Source organism: Montipora foliosa, chromosome 2 (assembly GCF_036669935.1).
Source record: "Montipora foliosa isolate CH-2021 chromosome 2, ASM3666993v2, whole genome shotgun sequence".
Taxonomy (NCBI): Eukaryota; Metazoa; Cnidaria; class Anthozoa; order Scleractinia; family Acroporidae; genus Montipora; species Montipora foliosa.
The window spans coordinates 4,226,765-4,243,903 of NC_090870.1; the positions used below are offsets into that span (position 1 = coordinate 4,226,765).

The 17,139-nt window shown below is 40.5% G+C and overlaps 1 protein-coding gene and 1 long non-coding RNA gene across 2 annotated transcripts in view; one reads left to right on the plus strand and one right to left on the minus strand.

The window, feature by feature from the left end:
- Positions 1-737: 737 nt before the first annotated feature.
- The window catches only part of LOC137992128 (protocadherin Fat 4-like), a 52,762-nt gene continuing 36,360 nt past the window's right edge, over positions 738-17,139 (minus strand). Inside the window, 11 exon segments of the mRNA XM_068837261.1 lie at positions 738-2,466; positions 2,469-2,574; positions 3,099-5,087; positions 12,396-12,628; positions 13,379-13,682; positions 14,140-14,261; positions 14,355-14,505; positions 14,844-15,038; positions 15,460-15,636; positions 16,547-16,621; positions 16,971-17,090. Of these exon segments, the coding sequence (XP_068693362.1) occupies positions 2,294-2,466; positions 2,469-2,574; positions 3,099-5,087; positions 12,396-12,628; positions 13,379-13,682; positions 14,140-14,261; positions 14,355-14,505; positions 14,844-15,038; positions 15,460-15,636; positions 16,547-16,621; positions 16,971-17,090 (3,645 nt within the window). The 3' untranslated portion in view covers positions 738-2,293.
- LOC137992139 (uncharacterized) lies at positions 6,509-10,661 on the plus strand. The gene is made up of 4 exons (XR_011121645.1): positions 6,509-6,632; positions 7,677-7,763; positions 8,693-8,771; positions 10,325-10,661. It is a non-coding gene; the product is annotated as an uncharacterized lncRNA (long non-coding RNA).

Here is a 17,139-nt window from a genome sequence, read left to right on the forward strand (position 1 = left end):
TAATTTTAAGAAAAGGACAAAACCTTTAAGTTTATAAAACATGTTTCGACAGAAACTTCTGCCATCCTCAGTTAGTCAGAATACAAAGCGATGGAAGCTGAATTTATGATAAATAGAAAATGTCAATGTGAAAAATAGTAACAACGGAACAACAATTACACTATGTCAACCTTAAACTATCTTTTTGATTCCCACATTTTCACGCTATACTTTATTCCTTTGTTAATATTTTGCTTTAATTTGGGGTGCTCGTCGGAAATTTTAAATTAAACTTCTAAAGGAGACCAATCTGGACGTGGCTCAGGCTTTTTTTGATCCCTACAAGAGACCATATTAAAACACGGATATATAACAAATCCAGTGGCTTTTGAAGATGGCAGACATTATCATCAAATACTTTCACCTACGTGAAGAAATATAAAAGTGTAAAAATACACTTTTATATTTCTTCGTGCGCAACCCTAGAGGAGACCTTCAAGGCTACATATGATTCCTTTTTGCCCAGAACACCCTAAGTGAGACCAAAATTCGAAATTTACACCCCTAAGCGAGACGACGAGCATCCCTCCCCTACTTATATGGGAGTCTCCCCACGGGGGCTCTTCTCGAACGGAATTTGGTTTTTTTCTCCTTGCGGTCGCCACATGCCATTAAGCAAAGCCTTCTTTCAGAAACGATTTAAGATCTTTAAGCCGTTACCCTATAAAATTGGGCACACTAAAAAAATGAAGAGACCGTTTTAGTTTTGAGTAGGTCTTTATTTGTAACTTTAATATTTGACAGCGTTATGTATCGTTGACGGCAGTCAAGCCGCCACAGTTTCTAATAATCGACAAAAGACAAAAGTCATTTGAAGAAGAAAATCAAAAACTTGTTCATCCAAAATCGTTTAGAGGTGAGTTCGTACTCGCTGAAACGTTTCCTACTGACTATCAGAAGGCAAGTTATGCCCTTTCATCACTGGAACAAGCTTCTCCATTTTCATGAAATTGAAGGTTGTCAGATAACTTTGAAAGAAATGGTGCGTCAAGAGTTTGACCGAGATTCTCACCAGACCACTGCAAAGTAAGTTGACTGCATTTTGCGACCGTGTTTTCCCGCCTTTTGCATCGCTAACGGTTCCTAATTGGCTTATTTGAATGCCTTGGACGCTTTTGATTGGATGTATTGGTTATTGCTAAGACACTGGTTTATCAAACTACCTGCAATTTCTTCCTGGGCACGTATGCTTTGCACAGTGATGATGCTCCTTCAATGACGGTCAGTAGGAACCTTTTCGTAAAATTTACAACCAACATTCAAAGTAGACGAACCGGTCTCTAAATTGAAAATTATTAACTAAATTTACCTCGTCATTTGATGATTAATTTACTCATTTTGTCTGCTTTCAGCTTCAAATCATCTCATAAGAGATTCGTCTATCAAAAACAATTACGTCAATTGATGTAGTGGAAGCATAAGTCGTGCCGTAGTGATTACCTTGGACATTTTCGCCTCATCTCCTGAGAACTGATTCCCAATGTTCGGTTTCGAATCATATTTTATGTAGAAATTTCGATGAAACAGTCTCTTGGTACAAACAAAGGAGAAATCAAATTAGGTCATTACCGAGTTGCCGTTTTTCTCCGGTTCAAAACGAATCTTGGTGCTAAACCATTCAAATGATAATGCGTTTGATTTGCATGAAAATACACCACACCTTTTCCGTTTGAATGGTTGTGCACCTCGCTTTGAAACCGAGACAAACAGCAACTGGGAAATGGGCTAAAAGTAAGGTATTCAACTTCGGACATCTGACCATGCTTTGGCCATTTCGCGGACTCCATGCTTGGAGTTCACGGCCGTATATTTTTTAATGGGAATCGAAAAACTTCACCTTTTGTATTGATTAAAAAATAATTTTTATCCGGCATTTACTATTTTGTCTTATATAAAGCTATTTAAAGAGGATATAAAGCTGCCTAATCTAATATAAACCCATCCGCTTTTCAAGATGAGTGGTCGGCGATTTGTTTACGTCTGAAATTACGTCAACGTGTGAATTGTTTCCTCTCTGAATCCGAGTCACATGAATTGATGAAAATTTAAATGACATCGATTTGCATTTCTTAAAGTGTGTCCTATAGAACACAATCTTCCTCTAAATGGCAATAATACTACGACCTGAAAAAAATTGTTAATGCGCTTAATCGTAAGATAAAACTCGTTGTTAACTGGTAGTTCTTTCTAAAGGCCCCTAAAACCGTTTTAACACCACGGCTCATGCTTTATTTGGCGCAGTCTTAGTCCTCTTTTAGCAGTCACTTTCTCCCGGCTCGTCGCCAAGCTGTTTGTCCGATGGTGGACTGGGACTAGCAAAAATACTAGATATATCCGGGTACTTCATAACCTCACGGCTTGACTGGTACAGTGGATTGAAGAACCCGGTTGCTTCTACAACTTGCGGGTCCTGAACAACTGGTTTTTTGGTTTCTTTGGTTCTTCGTAAATGGGCGTGTCTGTCTTCTTGGCCAGTTTCTTCGGCACAGCGTAGACAGCACCATCTGGTTTTTTTCTGTCAATTTCTTTCTTTTGCTGTTCAGAAACCAAAGGAAAAAAAAAGATAATTTATTTCGAGAGGATTTGCGACTGTGAAGTATTTGTTCGTCTTTGTTTTGGTTTCAGTTTAATTACGGACGTGATTCAAAGTTGATTATCACATCTTGACTTTCATCTTTCGTGCCCCGTTCAAGAGAGGTTGATAACCAAACTCAAAACTTTCGCGAAGATTGAATCATGTTGATGTGGTCAAAAGCTTTTGCTGCGTAAGGAAGGATTAGTTCGTCTATGTTTTCTTTTTAGCTTAATTAAGTGGAAATCTTAAATGCAGGGACAGGATTCAAAGCTGATTGTTACATCCTGACTTTCGTGCTCCGTTCAATAGCGGTTGATAAGTAAACTCAAACCTTCGCGAAGACTGAATCAAATTGATGATGTGGTGTAAAAACTATTGCTACATAGGGAAGGGGTAAAGCACTTAAAATATGGTGTAAACTGGATTGATAGGATACGCTCATTTGCCAACGTGTTGAAAAAGAAGGTCATTTTTTCTTTTCTACCTGTCTGCAAGATGTGAACATGGGATTGGCAAATCCGCTAGCCTCAGCTTCTTCCTCCTCCTCTTCGCTCATCCTTGGAAGTCCTATTGTTCCGTACATTGGATTCTCGAATCCCGTCGTTGAGTCAGTTCGTTTCACCGTGACACGCTCTTTGGGCTCCCGATAGATTGGATTATCCATCATATGGACTTGCCTATCGACTTCTTCTTCTATGGTACCGTATAACGGGTTGAATGCTCCTTCAGCCTGCTCTTCCTGTTTTGCCATGTGGTGTCTGTACATGATATCAGTGTAAGTTTCGTCGTCATTCGGCCTATGCCTCTCACTCGTTTGTATTATCAACTTTCGCTTCCTCTGGCTTAGTTTGTTCCTTCGACAGAGAAGAAGTCCGGTGACGATGACGAGTAAGAGAATCACGCCGATGCCGCCGAAGACGTAATAGAAGCGCATTTTTGTGAAGTGCCGCTGGTCCTTGAAAGTGAAGTCATTGGGCCCTTCAAGGTCGACTACACAGCTTGAAATGTCTTTAGATTTAAGTTCCCGCACGGTGGACTCACACAGCAAGCGTATAACACCAAGAAGGGATTCAGCTGCTTCGACGTAGCTTTCAGTAGTGCAAGTGTTGTTGATGCCGCATAATACATCTCTAACTGGTAAACCAGTTAATTCATTGCCTAATTTGACAATCACAACAAACTTAACTGTAGAGCTCTCTTTGGGTGCGCTCCTCTTGGCTTTGGCTGTCTGTTGTAAACTCGGGCTTATAATATACACGTCTTCCAAGCTTCTCGTCGATTCGTTGTCGTCCACCGTCTCGGGCAGTTCGTAGGTCATCCGTTCTACTGATTGCTCAAATTGGTATTGCCAATATTGACTTGAGATGTTCACCTCTTCCGGGAAATCTAATGAAACGACAGCATCAGACGATATACACAGAGTTGAATCATATTTTTGGACATTTGCTGGGACGGAAATTTCCGTCTCTTCGCACGTACGATCTCCGAACTTTCGCTGACATAGAGTTCCAAAGAAGCTGGTATCAGAGCATTCACAGGTAAACTTGTTGATGCCATCCACACATATACCCGGGTCTACGCAAGGCTCCTTCGCACAATCGTCTATATTTGTTTCGCAGTGAACACCGGTATATCCTGGAGCGCATGAGCAAGTGTATCCATTTCTGTAAGGTGTACATTCACCCTGTTGGCATGGGTTTGACAAGCAGTGATTAATGAGAGTGCAGTCTGTACCATTGTGATATCCACTGGGACACGAGCAGAAATGTCTTTTCCAGAGATTAAAGCACGTACCACCGTAACTACATGTGATGTTGTTGCACTCGTTTATATCCGAACAGTTAAAACCGTCTCCTGTAAATCCTTCAGTGCATGCGCACGAGAAATTCTGCCAGTCATTACGGATACACGTGGCGTTCGCATGGCACGGAGATGATTGACAAGGATCAAGCTTAGTTACGTGGATGCTGACAGTATCGTTAAACGATTCTGAAGGAATCCCGTTATCCTCAGCTTGTACGAGAATCTCATATCCTTGAATGACGTAGTGATCGTAGCTGAGAGTCGATATCACTGTCAAATAGGGCGCCCCTCTCGTTTCATTTGCAAAGGTAGAGTAGTTGTCTCCACATTTATTTTGAAGATCAAAGGTATCTCGATAATTTAGAAGAGTGTAATAGACTCGTTGTGAGCTCTCAGGGTTTGTTGATGTGATTTGCGCGATGCAGGAACCGATGGATACGTTTTCGGGGATTTTCACCATTTCTGGAATTAAGCTTATGTTGTATGGCGGCTCATTTACGTCAATCACAGTAATGGTAATGTCACCGGTAACTTGAAGCGGGAGGCCTGTGTGTTTCTCCGGTACATCTCTTACTTGTATTGTGACTGATAGTACCGTGAAAGGATTCAAATGCTCGTAGTTAAGGAACGATGGATCTTTGACAACAAGGAAGTCCCCATTGTTGTTAACCTGGAAAGAACAAAAAAAAATTCTCTTAGAGCTGACACACAATCGTTTTTATACCTTCACAAAAAACTCTATAACCAGAAGTTCGTAACCCATAAGTCTCGATCTGCGATAGAATGAGACCCATCAGTTTACGGTATTGTCTGTTTTCAGAACGGCTACTGCTAGAAGATTTTTGCGGGAACAAACTGACGTGGCAGCGTTGCGTTCTGCACACGAGGTAGGGAAGCGTCCCCACCTCCTACCCAGTCAAGTCTTCCGTTGTACGCAGGCTTCCACCTCTCTTCCAATTCTACCTGCGCGTTCAACGATAGAATTACAATACGAAAAAATAGAGGGCTAGCCTGCAGAACAGGCGGATTAGCGGGGCAGAGAGCGAAACGTGATACACGTGCGCGGCCGGAGACAAAAAAATCGCCTCGCTGATGTATCGCGTTTCGCTTTCCCGCCTGTTCTGCAGGCTAACAGAGGACTGTGAGCAGTCTACGGTATACATTTCTATTGTTGCCTGTAAATCATTAAACACGTTGCAGCAAAATGGGGCATTGGGAGTTTAATTAAACTTCATCATCGCGAGCACTGTTTCGCAGTTTCTTTTTCACAACGTTTTCACGAGGTGAGGAATGCTTGACCGGTTTTGACTACCAGATAGAGGTGTTAAAAAATGGTTGCGTTTGATTCCAGTCTAGAAAAGCAGATTTCTTTCCGTACTCATCCCGCGTTGAGGGGACAATCCCAGTGATCCCAATGTATGGTAACAAGGTTTCCGTTTCGGTCAGTAGAAACTGCAGGCTCGTAGTTCCAAGGGTCTTCCGCGGCCAATATCTCCTCGCGCTTAGTAAGGAAGAGGCCTGTCACCCCATTATTATAACTCTACGATGGCCAAAGAAAAAGAACATTTACGATATTGTTTATCCCAGTATCAATCGGACTCTGCTCTAACTTGAACGTACTGGTCATCTGGGGGCATTGCCGGTGGAACTCACGATTCTCTTCCTCCGCCATTTTAATTTCTTAGGCGGGTTACCGCTGTACACTCGTTCCCAGACTCCCGTTCCCCGTTTCCCGTTCCCTCGTTTTAGTAACATCCGCGCTCGTGGAATATTAATTGGCCCTTCTCCGCTTGGGCGGTTTGTTTTCCTATTACTGTCCACGTGGTATTTTCTAGAGAATTGTTCTTCTACCCATCGAAAAGTAATTTGTTCATATGCACAAGACCATTTGAAAATTTGACAGCAAGAATTCTCGAGAGTATGGATCATCACATGGTATGAAATGGGGCAACAAAACCGCCCAGTCGGAAAGGTCTATTGTTAATTATAATCAATCGTTTTTTTCCCAAATGTCGCGGAAAAACCCCTAGACTACTTTCACTTTCCAAGGAGAACACCAATCAGATAACGTTCCAAATCCAGTTTTTAACATGACGCAATACATTGTAATCGCAAGTTTCTCAGAAAGTGGGGAACAAAATCTCAGGAATATTTTCATTTTCTGCTGAACAGCGAAGCGAGAAGCAAAGGTGAAGCCAGCGCAGCATTTGACTTGGTAAGTACACGTAACAGCCAGACTTCTTGTTGTGCCGCCGGTAGCTTGTCTACCAGTTGAGAACACCATAAATTAAGATTTCTCATTATCATCAAGAGATAAATCAAGGATCAGCTAAGATCAACCAAAGCTGAAGAATCACTCCCATACATTGGCCATGTCCGGTTTAGAAAAGGCGGAAGCGTGAATGAAATTGACCAAATTGTGAAAAGCAGTGTATGAAAAGGACAAAATTTGGGTAACATCGTAATCTTTGGGGAAGAGGAAATAAGGGTGAGGAATGACAACAAACGTGGAAGAATAGCTGTCCCTTAATTTGAAAATCATAGCTCCTCAAAGGTCGTCTATATTACAGAAAAACAGAAAAGTGACGGTGAATTCATTGATTAAATCGACTACAGTAAGCAATTAAAGTAACTTGATCGATGGGTGTTGAAGATTATAGGACTTGATAACGTTTTGAAAAGATGAACACTATATCGAAACAGAAAGATTTCTTGCATCCAGTTTGAACCCTATATTGGGTATCATTCAATCCGTGTTTGTATTTAACTGATTAGAGTGTAATGAGAAGTGCTCGGTTTCTACCCCATATGAACCATGTGAGCGTTAGCCCTACTAATGGAAATGGGTCCACACAAGGACAGAGAAAAACTCTGACCAGGGTGGGAATTAAACCCACGACCTTCGGGTTAGATCTCCGCCGCACCACACTCTAATCAGTTAAGTCCGTTCAAATATAAGTGCCGTGACTTAACATCATCGGTTCCCACGGCCTCCTCCCGTCTGACCTTGTAGCTCAGTCGGTAGAGCGACGGTGATCTAACCCGAACATCGTTGGTTCAATTCCCACCCTGGTCAGAGTTTTTCTCTGTCCTTGTGTGGGCCCATTTCCATTAGTAGGGCTAACACCCACATGGTTCATATGGAGCAGCCACCGAGCACTTCACATTACACTCTAATCAGTTAAGTCTGTTCAAATAAGTGCTACACGGCCAACGTTGGCAAAAACGTAATCCTTCCGTGTTTGTATTTGTTTTGCAGTGGAATTAAGTCTGATCTCTTGACCTATTCACGCAGTTTCCTTGCTTCTTTTGGTTTCCTTTGAGAAGTTTATCGAAAATATTCACGGTAAGTTTATTTCTTGCTTAAAACCGTCTTGAAGTTATTCTAAACTCGTAGAATCGGGAAGTTTTGGGGCCAGCCATTTTAACAAAGTTTAGTAATAAAAAAGACAAAGAATTGGACTGAATATCGCCGGTTTTCATGTGACGTTGTCATATTCTGAAAAAAAAAAAAACTTCTTATCGTTCCGAGGGTTTAGATTAATCAGAAACGAGACCCAGCCACTAAGAACTTGACGGTCTTTCGCATTTGATATATTACATCGCGATTACGGGACTGTCGGCTCCGTCAATCTGTATCTTCCCGGATTTCTTCAGCGGTGCGAGTGGAAAAAGCGTCTATTTTTTTTACGAAACCGAAATTTCCTGCTTTCTTATTGTTTTCACTGTCTTTGAACAAACTGGCTATACCCGGAAAATATCGCGATAGTCGTAGAATATGCTACAGATAATAATAATAAGATACAAAATGCTTGATATTTATCTAACATCTGCCACATGTTTACTTCGCGCATGAATTATATATCTTATTTATAGTGGTCATACACTTAGCTATACAAGCACATCACCAGCGCCCTAAACCACTCGGCCAGGCTGGAAAATCGGAAGCCTGGGTCTGCTGCTCTGCTATCTTGTAACATCAACCTCTGAATGATATGGTTGAACTTGATGCCAAATTTGGGTACAGTAAATATCTAATTGGTACGTTTCAGTGGCATATCAGGTCTTGTCTAGCTGCTTTCGCTATGAGGCATACGAGCTATGGCTCGATCAAAGTAATTTAAGAACCATCAACATTAACAACAACGAACTGCTAATAAATACCTCTTTAAGGCCAATAGACCATTTGTTGATGATGAACTGACAATATAATATATTCATAATAAATTAATGATAATGGTTAATAATTAAATATTAATTATTTATCAATTTCAGCTGATCATGAATCGCCTGGTTATTCTTCTCGTGGTTGCGGTTGCGGTTGCCATAGCAATGTTTGCTGCTCCAACTGAGGGTATCATTATGTTCATGACTTAATTTTTTTTAAAATTGCAAATGTCTAGCTTTAAGAAAAGTGACTTTTTCTTGTTTAAAAATGTTTTTCACCTCAAACGTTTGGTCTAATTTGAGATTACTACAGATGAAAACTAAAGGGCAAACAATGTAAACAGAAGACTTCACCAAAAAGTTACAAAACTGAAATCAAAATTCTCGCTAATCCTGGGTAAGCTTAATCGGGCTTTGAACAACCCGGCCCAGGGGCCTGTTTCTCGAAACTCCCGAGAACTTTTCGGGCCCGAAAACCAGTCATCAAACTGCAATCTGCTTATTTTGAAACGCTGATCCTTTAACATGTTTTTGATGTAAGAAAAACAAAGAGGATTGCGAAGTTTGATGGCTTAGAACGTCGGTGTTGCGAAGATAGAAAGGGAATTGTGGCACCCGAAATAGGCCCGAAAAGTTTCGGGACTTTTGAGAAACAGGCCACAGGACAGTAAAGTTTTTCTCGCCCGCTGAATCCTGATTGGTCAATTCAAATTTCCCTCGCGCCAGCCGTATGCAAGGAAATTTCAGCATGTTGATTGATTGAGAGCACCTCAATTAATCCCAAACAGTGCAGACCAATGAAATTGAGAGAAAAAATTAAAATTCAGCGCCAAAAGTCGAAACTAAATTGCATGTATATTATTAACAATAAGTCAAATGATTTTTCTCGTGCAAGTTGGAATTAATATGCACTCGTGGATTTTTGAAAGACCACAAATTGCACTCGCATTACGGGCTCGTGCACAATTTTTGCCTTTGAACGATTTTCTTCTGCTTATTTATTCCAAATTTCACTCAGAATCATTTTTGAAATTTCTTATGCTAATCAACGACCCAGTTGACATACGTTTAATTAGTTAATTAGTTTATTTATTTATTATATAACTGATAAAATTACTTCATTGTGATTGACTGAGAGCAAGCCAATTTATCATTAACTTTTAATTATACTGCAGATCTAGAGCAAATTAACACGCGTGCTTTTGTGATTTTTCCGGTCCAGTCATGTAATAAATGAGCAATCGTATGAAGGCTCCAGTAACAGACCAATTTCGATACATGTATATTAAAATTCAGCCTAAACTAAAACAAAAGTAGTGGTGTAAATCTTTAACTGCACTTGCATTAATACGATTACCTATACTAATTAAGGCTTTACACTATGACAGAGAAATGTGAGGCCAGTGCAACTTAAAAGAAGTTTCAAATATCACGAGCAGCCAAGCTCCTTAATTGTTCGAGCTTTCATACGGTTACTCATTTATTAAATGACCGTTTTTAGTTAATTTGCACTGGAATGCAAATTGAAAATTAATGATGATGATAATGTAGAGGAGGAGGAGAGGGTCGATGACGACGAAAGTACAATTAATTTAATTATATATATCGACTTTAGTTTATTGCACTGCTCACAGTTTAAACTTTCTCTAAACTTCCTGTTTCTTCCATTATACTAACATAGTTTTGTGTACTGTGCATTTCGTGGCCATTCATTAATTGTAATAATTTATCTTTCATTAGGAGGAGAGGGTTGTTTTGGCGCATGTCCATCATGGTGCGAAAGCTGCCGATGTATCTGCTACCCCACCTGGCCTATCGGCTCAGGTGCCAAGTGCAGCTGGTCATGTAACTTCTGATTTTCCCGAGGCTGCTAGCAAGCGTGAAGTTCGAAGTGCAATTAATTATTCAGCATAACTACGAAAATAAAACTCTAAAAAAAATTAGATAATCGTAATCAAACTAAGGGATATGTAAACTTGATGAAAATGATTTCTTCTTAAATAGTCAAGCACCTTATAAAAAACATGTTTTGAACTTGTACCTCCTAGTTGTTGCTATTAAATGCCTTTTCTCACTATGTGTGTTATTTCTATTTATTTTTTTCCCAAGAGAGCCCGGTAACGAATCCTGCAATCTCGTTGGTTCTTAGCGCGGTCCGGATTTTCTTATCTCTGACCAATTCTCTGACCACGGTCACGGTAACGGCGGGAAACAGCGCGGGTGAAATTGTAGTGTTGGTTAATTTTCGTGAGTTAACTAGCGGTAATCGTCAACCTTTGCCCTTTTTACTCTTCCATCGACAGTTTATCTCTATTCACTTTGAAATGGCAAGGAACGTCACTGTAAGTAAATTCAATTGAGTATTTTGAAGTTGCGAGAGTTTGTTTGGTTGTTTGTAGCTCGGCGCTGTAATGGCGCGTAATCCTGTGTTCCGCTCGCCGCACAATAATTATCCCTTTAACATCCAAACCGGCCTATACCGGCCAGATTTAGTATTTTACTTTGTCTAACACCAGAGGATTTTACTCGTCAATGGGGAACCCCCGGGAGTCAATGGGTTTTAAGGCTTAAGCAATTTTTCACTTCCAATAGTGTTACAAGTTACAATTTACAATTAACATCTCACAAAAGGTTTTCCCCACAGTAAGAAAGGCAAGCAATAATTCTCTTCCTCGCAACTGTAGTGTTATGGAAATAAATGGTGCACTCTAAAAGAAAATTACTGACCAATAGGAAATGCTTTATTTACTCTTCTACTCTATGCTTTTTCGTAATGCATTCCCTTAAATGAAGTTTTGCTATTTTTTAAACAAATGTAGCCAGTACTGGCTGTAGAAGTGTTCACCCCTTGAGCATATTCGTAGTACAAATAAAATCTTTAATTTAAGGTGGCAGTGGCCCCACAGAGTAATCAATTAGTGTCGCGCGTTTGTTACATTTTGAAAGCTACTTATTTTTCTCGTTCGTTTTTAATTCCACACCTTTCCACACCGAGGTCGCGTGTTTTTCTTTTTTTCATAGTGACTGCTTACCAGGGACTGGTTTTTCGCGGGTCAAGCCGGGTTATTACTCTGGGGGAGAAGGAGAGAGTACTTGCGCAGGAAAATTATCCCCTTACTGGAAAAAATAGCGAAACCATACGCTGAACAAGAAGATGCTCACAACTGATAAACGCACAAAAAATCGAAAGGCAATCCCAGGCTACGCTTAAGCCGTTGAAAATGCTTGCAGTGAAGGAAGACGGTGGACTAAACGTCAACTATAAAAAAGCTTGCTATTCTGGGTGTGAAATAAATTAAAATAAGCAAAAAGCAGCGTAAAGAAGAAAGGAGCAAACAGTTATTTACGAAACCTGCCGGAGTTTTATCTGTAGTTATGGTCAGGAACTTGATGCGCCCGCATGCAACTTCTCCAAAATAATTGTCAGTTTTGACATGCGTGATTCAGTAAATATCCCAGTATGACCATTCATTAAAAAAAAGAACAAACAAATGAAGTTTGTCAACTGAGTGTCGTAGACCCAAGTGAAGGAATCAACTACTTTCACCAATCAGATCAACCACACCCACCGCACAGAGTCACAGACCCCATAAGAATGTTAAGAAAATGCTAGTAGCGGATACAAAGCGTGGGTAACATATGGGGTTCAAGACACGTTTCAGTTAAAATTCTAATTACTATCATCTCTTTCCAATGACATGTCTTCTTTGACCATAACCAAAACAAATGCAGAAATTAAAACAAAAGGATAAGATACAATGGCACTGAAAAGTCGAATGAATTTTTACATCCACCTAATCATTGCACCCACCTGGAAGACAGATGAATAATTTCCGAGGACGGTAAACACGTGATCCTGCCCTATATCTGGGTCCTTGCAAGTGAGATGACCCACAATATATCCCTGTTTGACGTTCTCTTGCACGGTGGCAGACGCGTTCAAACGAATGTCGAAGGGTGCTTCATTCACGTCTAATATTCGAACGCTGAAGTTTCTTTGAATGGAATATGAGGGATTCCCATTGTCGCGGCAATCAACTGAAACTGTTGCAAAAATAATTTAAATAAGTTCATTGACAGAAGTGATCGGCAGGCTATTGTAGCAAACAGCCCATGTCTGGCAAATACTCGGGTTTCAACGGCTTTAAATATGAAAAGTCCACATGGAATGGGACCCACCTTTTTATAATAGTAAAATCAAATCTGAGACTCCTTCTTATGCATTTCGCATCACCGCAAGCGCAAATGAAGAGTTTTAAATGTCTCATCACAGAGACTTGGTGCCCTTTCGTTTGAAATCTTAACTTAAAGAAAACGAGAGACCAAGAAATTGGGGTTCGTTGCATCGAGTTTTTCATCCATACATTTTACTGTTGGTAGGATCAAGAAGTTTTTCGATGTTCATTTTTCTATTATTTTCGCTTTCTCCTGAAATTTTTGCTTTTAATGGACCGAACAAGTTGCTACGGTAAAACAAACAAAATTGGCAGCCATTTGTACCTCGGCCGAGCAAGTGAGAGGTATGGGTCTAGCACTGACATGACTCCACAAAATGCAGTCTCGAAAGACTTCCTGCGGTGCAAAACAATTTTTACCGTAGATCCGTGCCGCTATTATATAGATCGTGGTAATAAAATCGTCTCTCAATTTTATGCGCATTCAACGTGCAACGTCCAAGTAACAAAGACAAAATGCATTTACCATAGGTAGACAGATTTACCTCCGCTGCAAAAAAAAACTATTGAGATAAAGTGCAATTCATCTTTGGGATCCCAAACGAGACCTTCACTGTACCTGTTACAGGCGCGCCTAAGTGGCGTTCATAGTCCAAATCGGCGTCTTGCGACACGTAAACTTCTGAAGACGATTTGGACAATGATTTAGCATAGAAGTAATTCCCTCCTGTCCGAAGCACACAGCTGTGTTGCTGTCCCACGTCGTCATCGACAACACTCATGTTCACCAGCGATGTTCCACTCGGGCTGTTCTCGGGTATCTCAATCGTGTACGACGCATTTTCGGATGCGGCGAGCGACGAGATCAAGGTTATTTCCGAAGGTCGGTCGTTGCAGTCAAGCACATTGATGCTCAAAATTTCCTGAAAATGCAAAGAAAACTCACCCGATGTGATGTTATGAAAGCCATCTTAATTCCAAACCAAAGAGAGTACAAGCCACCCGGTGGGTTGCTTTTTTCCCCACAAAAGAGTTGTGCACTTACATGTATGTCCAGAATTGCGCTTAATTAGATGCAGGCCCAATTTAGACATCCAACACGAAGTGTTCCTTTTAGTCTAAGCATTTGCTACCTATTTCTAACAATAAGGTAAGGGTAAAGGTTAGCGCTGTTTTTAGCTTTGGGTAAATACAGCAGTTAATCTTTACTTAAAGAGCACTATTTGGAGGACAATTTGTGACGTTAATTAATTGTCTTTATTCCCAGACACGAGTGATGTTGAAGTTGGCGAGAAGAGCAAAGGGACACTTCTCGAGACGCTTACTGCGTGCACCTAATTTGGGGCATTTTTGGACAAATCTGTACAATTTAAGACAAACCTGTATTGACTTGGGTGGGGTGCCACTGTCAGTAGTATTCACGGTAATGTTAAAAACTGGTGTAGTTTCATAATCCAGTGAGTTATTGAGTAGCAAGCTGGTTCCGTTCACATAGAAAAAACCTATAAAAAAAAAGTAAGAACTTGAATTTTATCAATAGAGTTCAATAACAAACAGTGCTACCAACAAATACCTCGAATTTAATTTGAACGCACCTCTTCCTAAAATTACAGAAAAGGAATGAGTTTGATGAGCATCCTGGTCTTGAGCCAGCAGACTTCCCACAACAGTACCAGCGGTAGCATTTTCATAGATTTGCCGGGATGTAAGTTGGATTTTAGTGGGTCCGTCATTTGTGTCGAGCACCTAGAATGAAATAACTTATTATTTAGAGTAAGCAAGTTTCTTGGCTGAAAATATTGGTCATTTTGTGCTGGAGATGAACAAGGTAAATAGCTTAAGAAGGCTGCGTTTGCTTCAATATTTTTCGTAATGAACTGGTCATAACTTGGAGAAGATGAAGAAATGTCAGGCCATGGTCAGTCTTCCTAAAACGTCCATATAATAACGTGGTTTGGCCCACTCAATGAGGATTCCCCCTTCTTCCCACCCTCAGTCTTCAGTAAATTCTTGGTTTAAGTTGACTGAAAACTTGTTTCCTTGCACGTTTTGGAGAGGAAGCTAAATTTACTATTTATTGGCACCTGAATCGTAAAAGAGAGACTGGTATTCATAGATGGATTGCCGCTGTCTGCTGCAACCACGGTCACATTGTAGAGGCTTTGGGTCTCGAAATCAAGTGTCCTCGTTGTAACCAGTCTTCTGCCAACCAACTGAAAGGCGACAGGGCCTGGTGACTGGTCTGTGATATGAAGAGATACAGTAGCTTGTCCGCTAGTCTGAAAAAAATGAAACATAATTTGATGTTGAATAAATTCAACATGATTTGAAAAGATCATTCGAGGGACCGTTCATTTAAAGGCTTTGGCCATCAAGTTACGATATTATCTAAATTTAGAATACAGATCCCGCCAAATAATTGCCAATCAGATTGGGCCTAATGACCACAACTCTCCTCATTGGTCCACAACCGAGAAGACGCATGAGGGATTGCACGTGTTAAATGCTTAATCGTGCACGGAACGCAATGCCGCCACCTTGTGTTCCCGCAAAAATCATCTAGCAGTCGCCGTTTTAAAAATAGACCATACCGTAAACTGATGGGTCTCATTCCATCGCAGATCGAGACTTATGGGTTACGAACTTCTGATATAAAATATCGACATTGTCAACTATCTGGGTTGTTATTCATTCTCCTACCGGTAGATCTGGGTCCTGAACGTTAAACACGCCGACTTCGTCTCCCACGAGTCCGTTTTCTTTTATCGTTTTGGACGAGATTGAAAGATTACAGGGCGCTTCGTTGACATCAAGAACATCGAGGATAAATAGAGACGACACAGAGAGCGGATTGGGTGCGAGATCGGTACAGGTGACCTGGGAAATAAAATGTACTTTAGAATAAAGATACCATCTTGATATGGACCTTGAAGTTATTGTTGGTATTCCATAGCAAAAGCATAACGGCAATAAGGACAGGAAATTGTATGAACGCGAGTTGGAATTTCATGATTTATCGGCATGAATGATGGTTTGAAAGTTCTTTAAATTGCAATTTTAGAACTTTCAAAGCATTACAAATGACCACAAATCAAGACATGCGCAAGCAAGCTTAAACGATTTTTTCTTTATTCCACTCTCAACAAAATTACTCCATCGCTGTGTTCCATAGAGAATTTCGTATTGCACTCTATGCAAAGTCATTTGCATATATTGATATAATGCCCTGGGGATAAGCACATGATGAGTACAAAAGGACAACGTTGGGTCCACCCCTTGCACTCTACTCTGGGCCGCCGTTTAGTTTAGATCTAGCGTCTCGTCCTCCCACCCCGCAAGGAAACCGGGCTTCTTTTTGGAGTGCCTTTTCCAGATTCTTCGTCTGGTTTGGGCTTGTCCCAAGCAAGAGCGATTCCCCGTACCTTCTTTACATTTAATTAATGAATAACAATACTGAGGGTAGATTATTATACTGTTAAATTCCATGTTGCGGTGCATGTGTTCAGGAATAGTTCACCGATGACGTCAAAATGTGGTCATTAGAACATCAGTGACACACACGGCTGTCGCATCGTGTGCCACGTTTTTGTTCTTAGCACATTTTGACGTCATCTGCGAGCTACAATCCCGAGTCCATCGGTGTTCACGTCACCGCTCTCGTTCTCCTTACGTAAGGACGACGTTTCAAATTAATGTCCTTTCTTTCTCCCATTTTCTCAATAAGTTTACTTCGTATAAATGCCATCCAACAAAAAGACATTGAGAAATAAGTAAACGATTAACTCACATTGATGGTGTACACGTTGACTTTCTCGAAATCCAATGAATTATCAGAAACAACCAGCGTTGAATAGTTCACAACCTGGAAAAAAGAGGACATTATTACACAATAACAGAGAACGCATTTTGAATTGCATTCGTCGTTCATTGCTACGATTGCCTAAAACAGTTTGAGCCGCAATCTCAACCAATCAAAGGCAAACGCAATTTCAAATTTGAGATTTTCTCGCGCGCGTTTCCCCCGCGCTTTCCGCCGGCTGCATACATTTGCTTCACGTTCTGATTAGCTAATCTAATTGTCATTTGATTTCACTGGTCAAAGTTAATCATACTTTTTATCATAGCTTTACGTCACTCAGTTGAAACCCAATCTATTCATGGATTTATGCATCGTTTTGCGCCAAAAGTAAAACACTTAATAAAGTACTTACCTTGAAGGGACCTCCGTCCACTACAACACATTTGAACTTTTGTAGAGGTAAATGAAGATTATCAGGATCAATTACCGTCAAGTTACCAACAACTGCACCTACGGGACTGTTTTCAGAGATCTGAAATATGAAGAATGAGACTTAAATTTTCAATTTAACCTTCAAATTC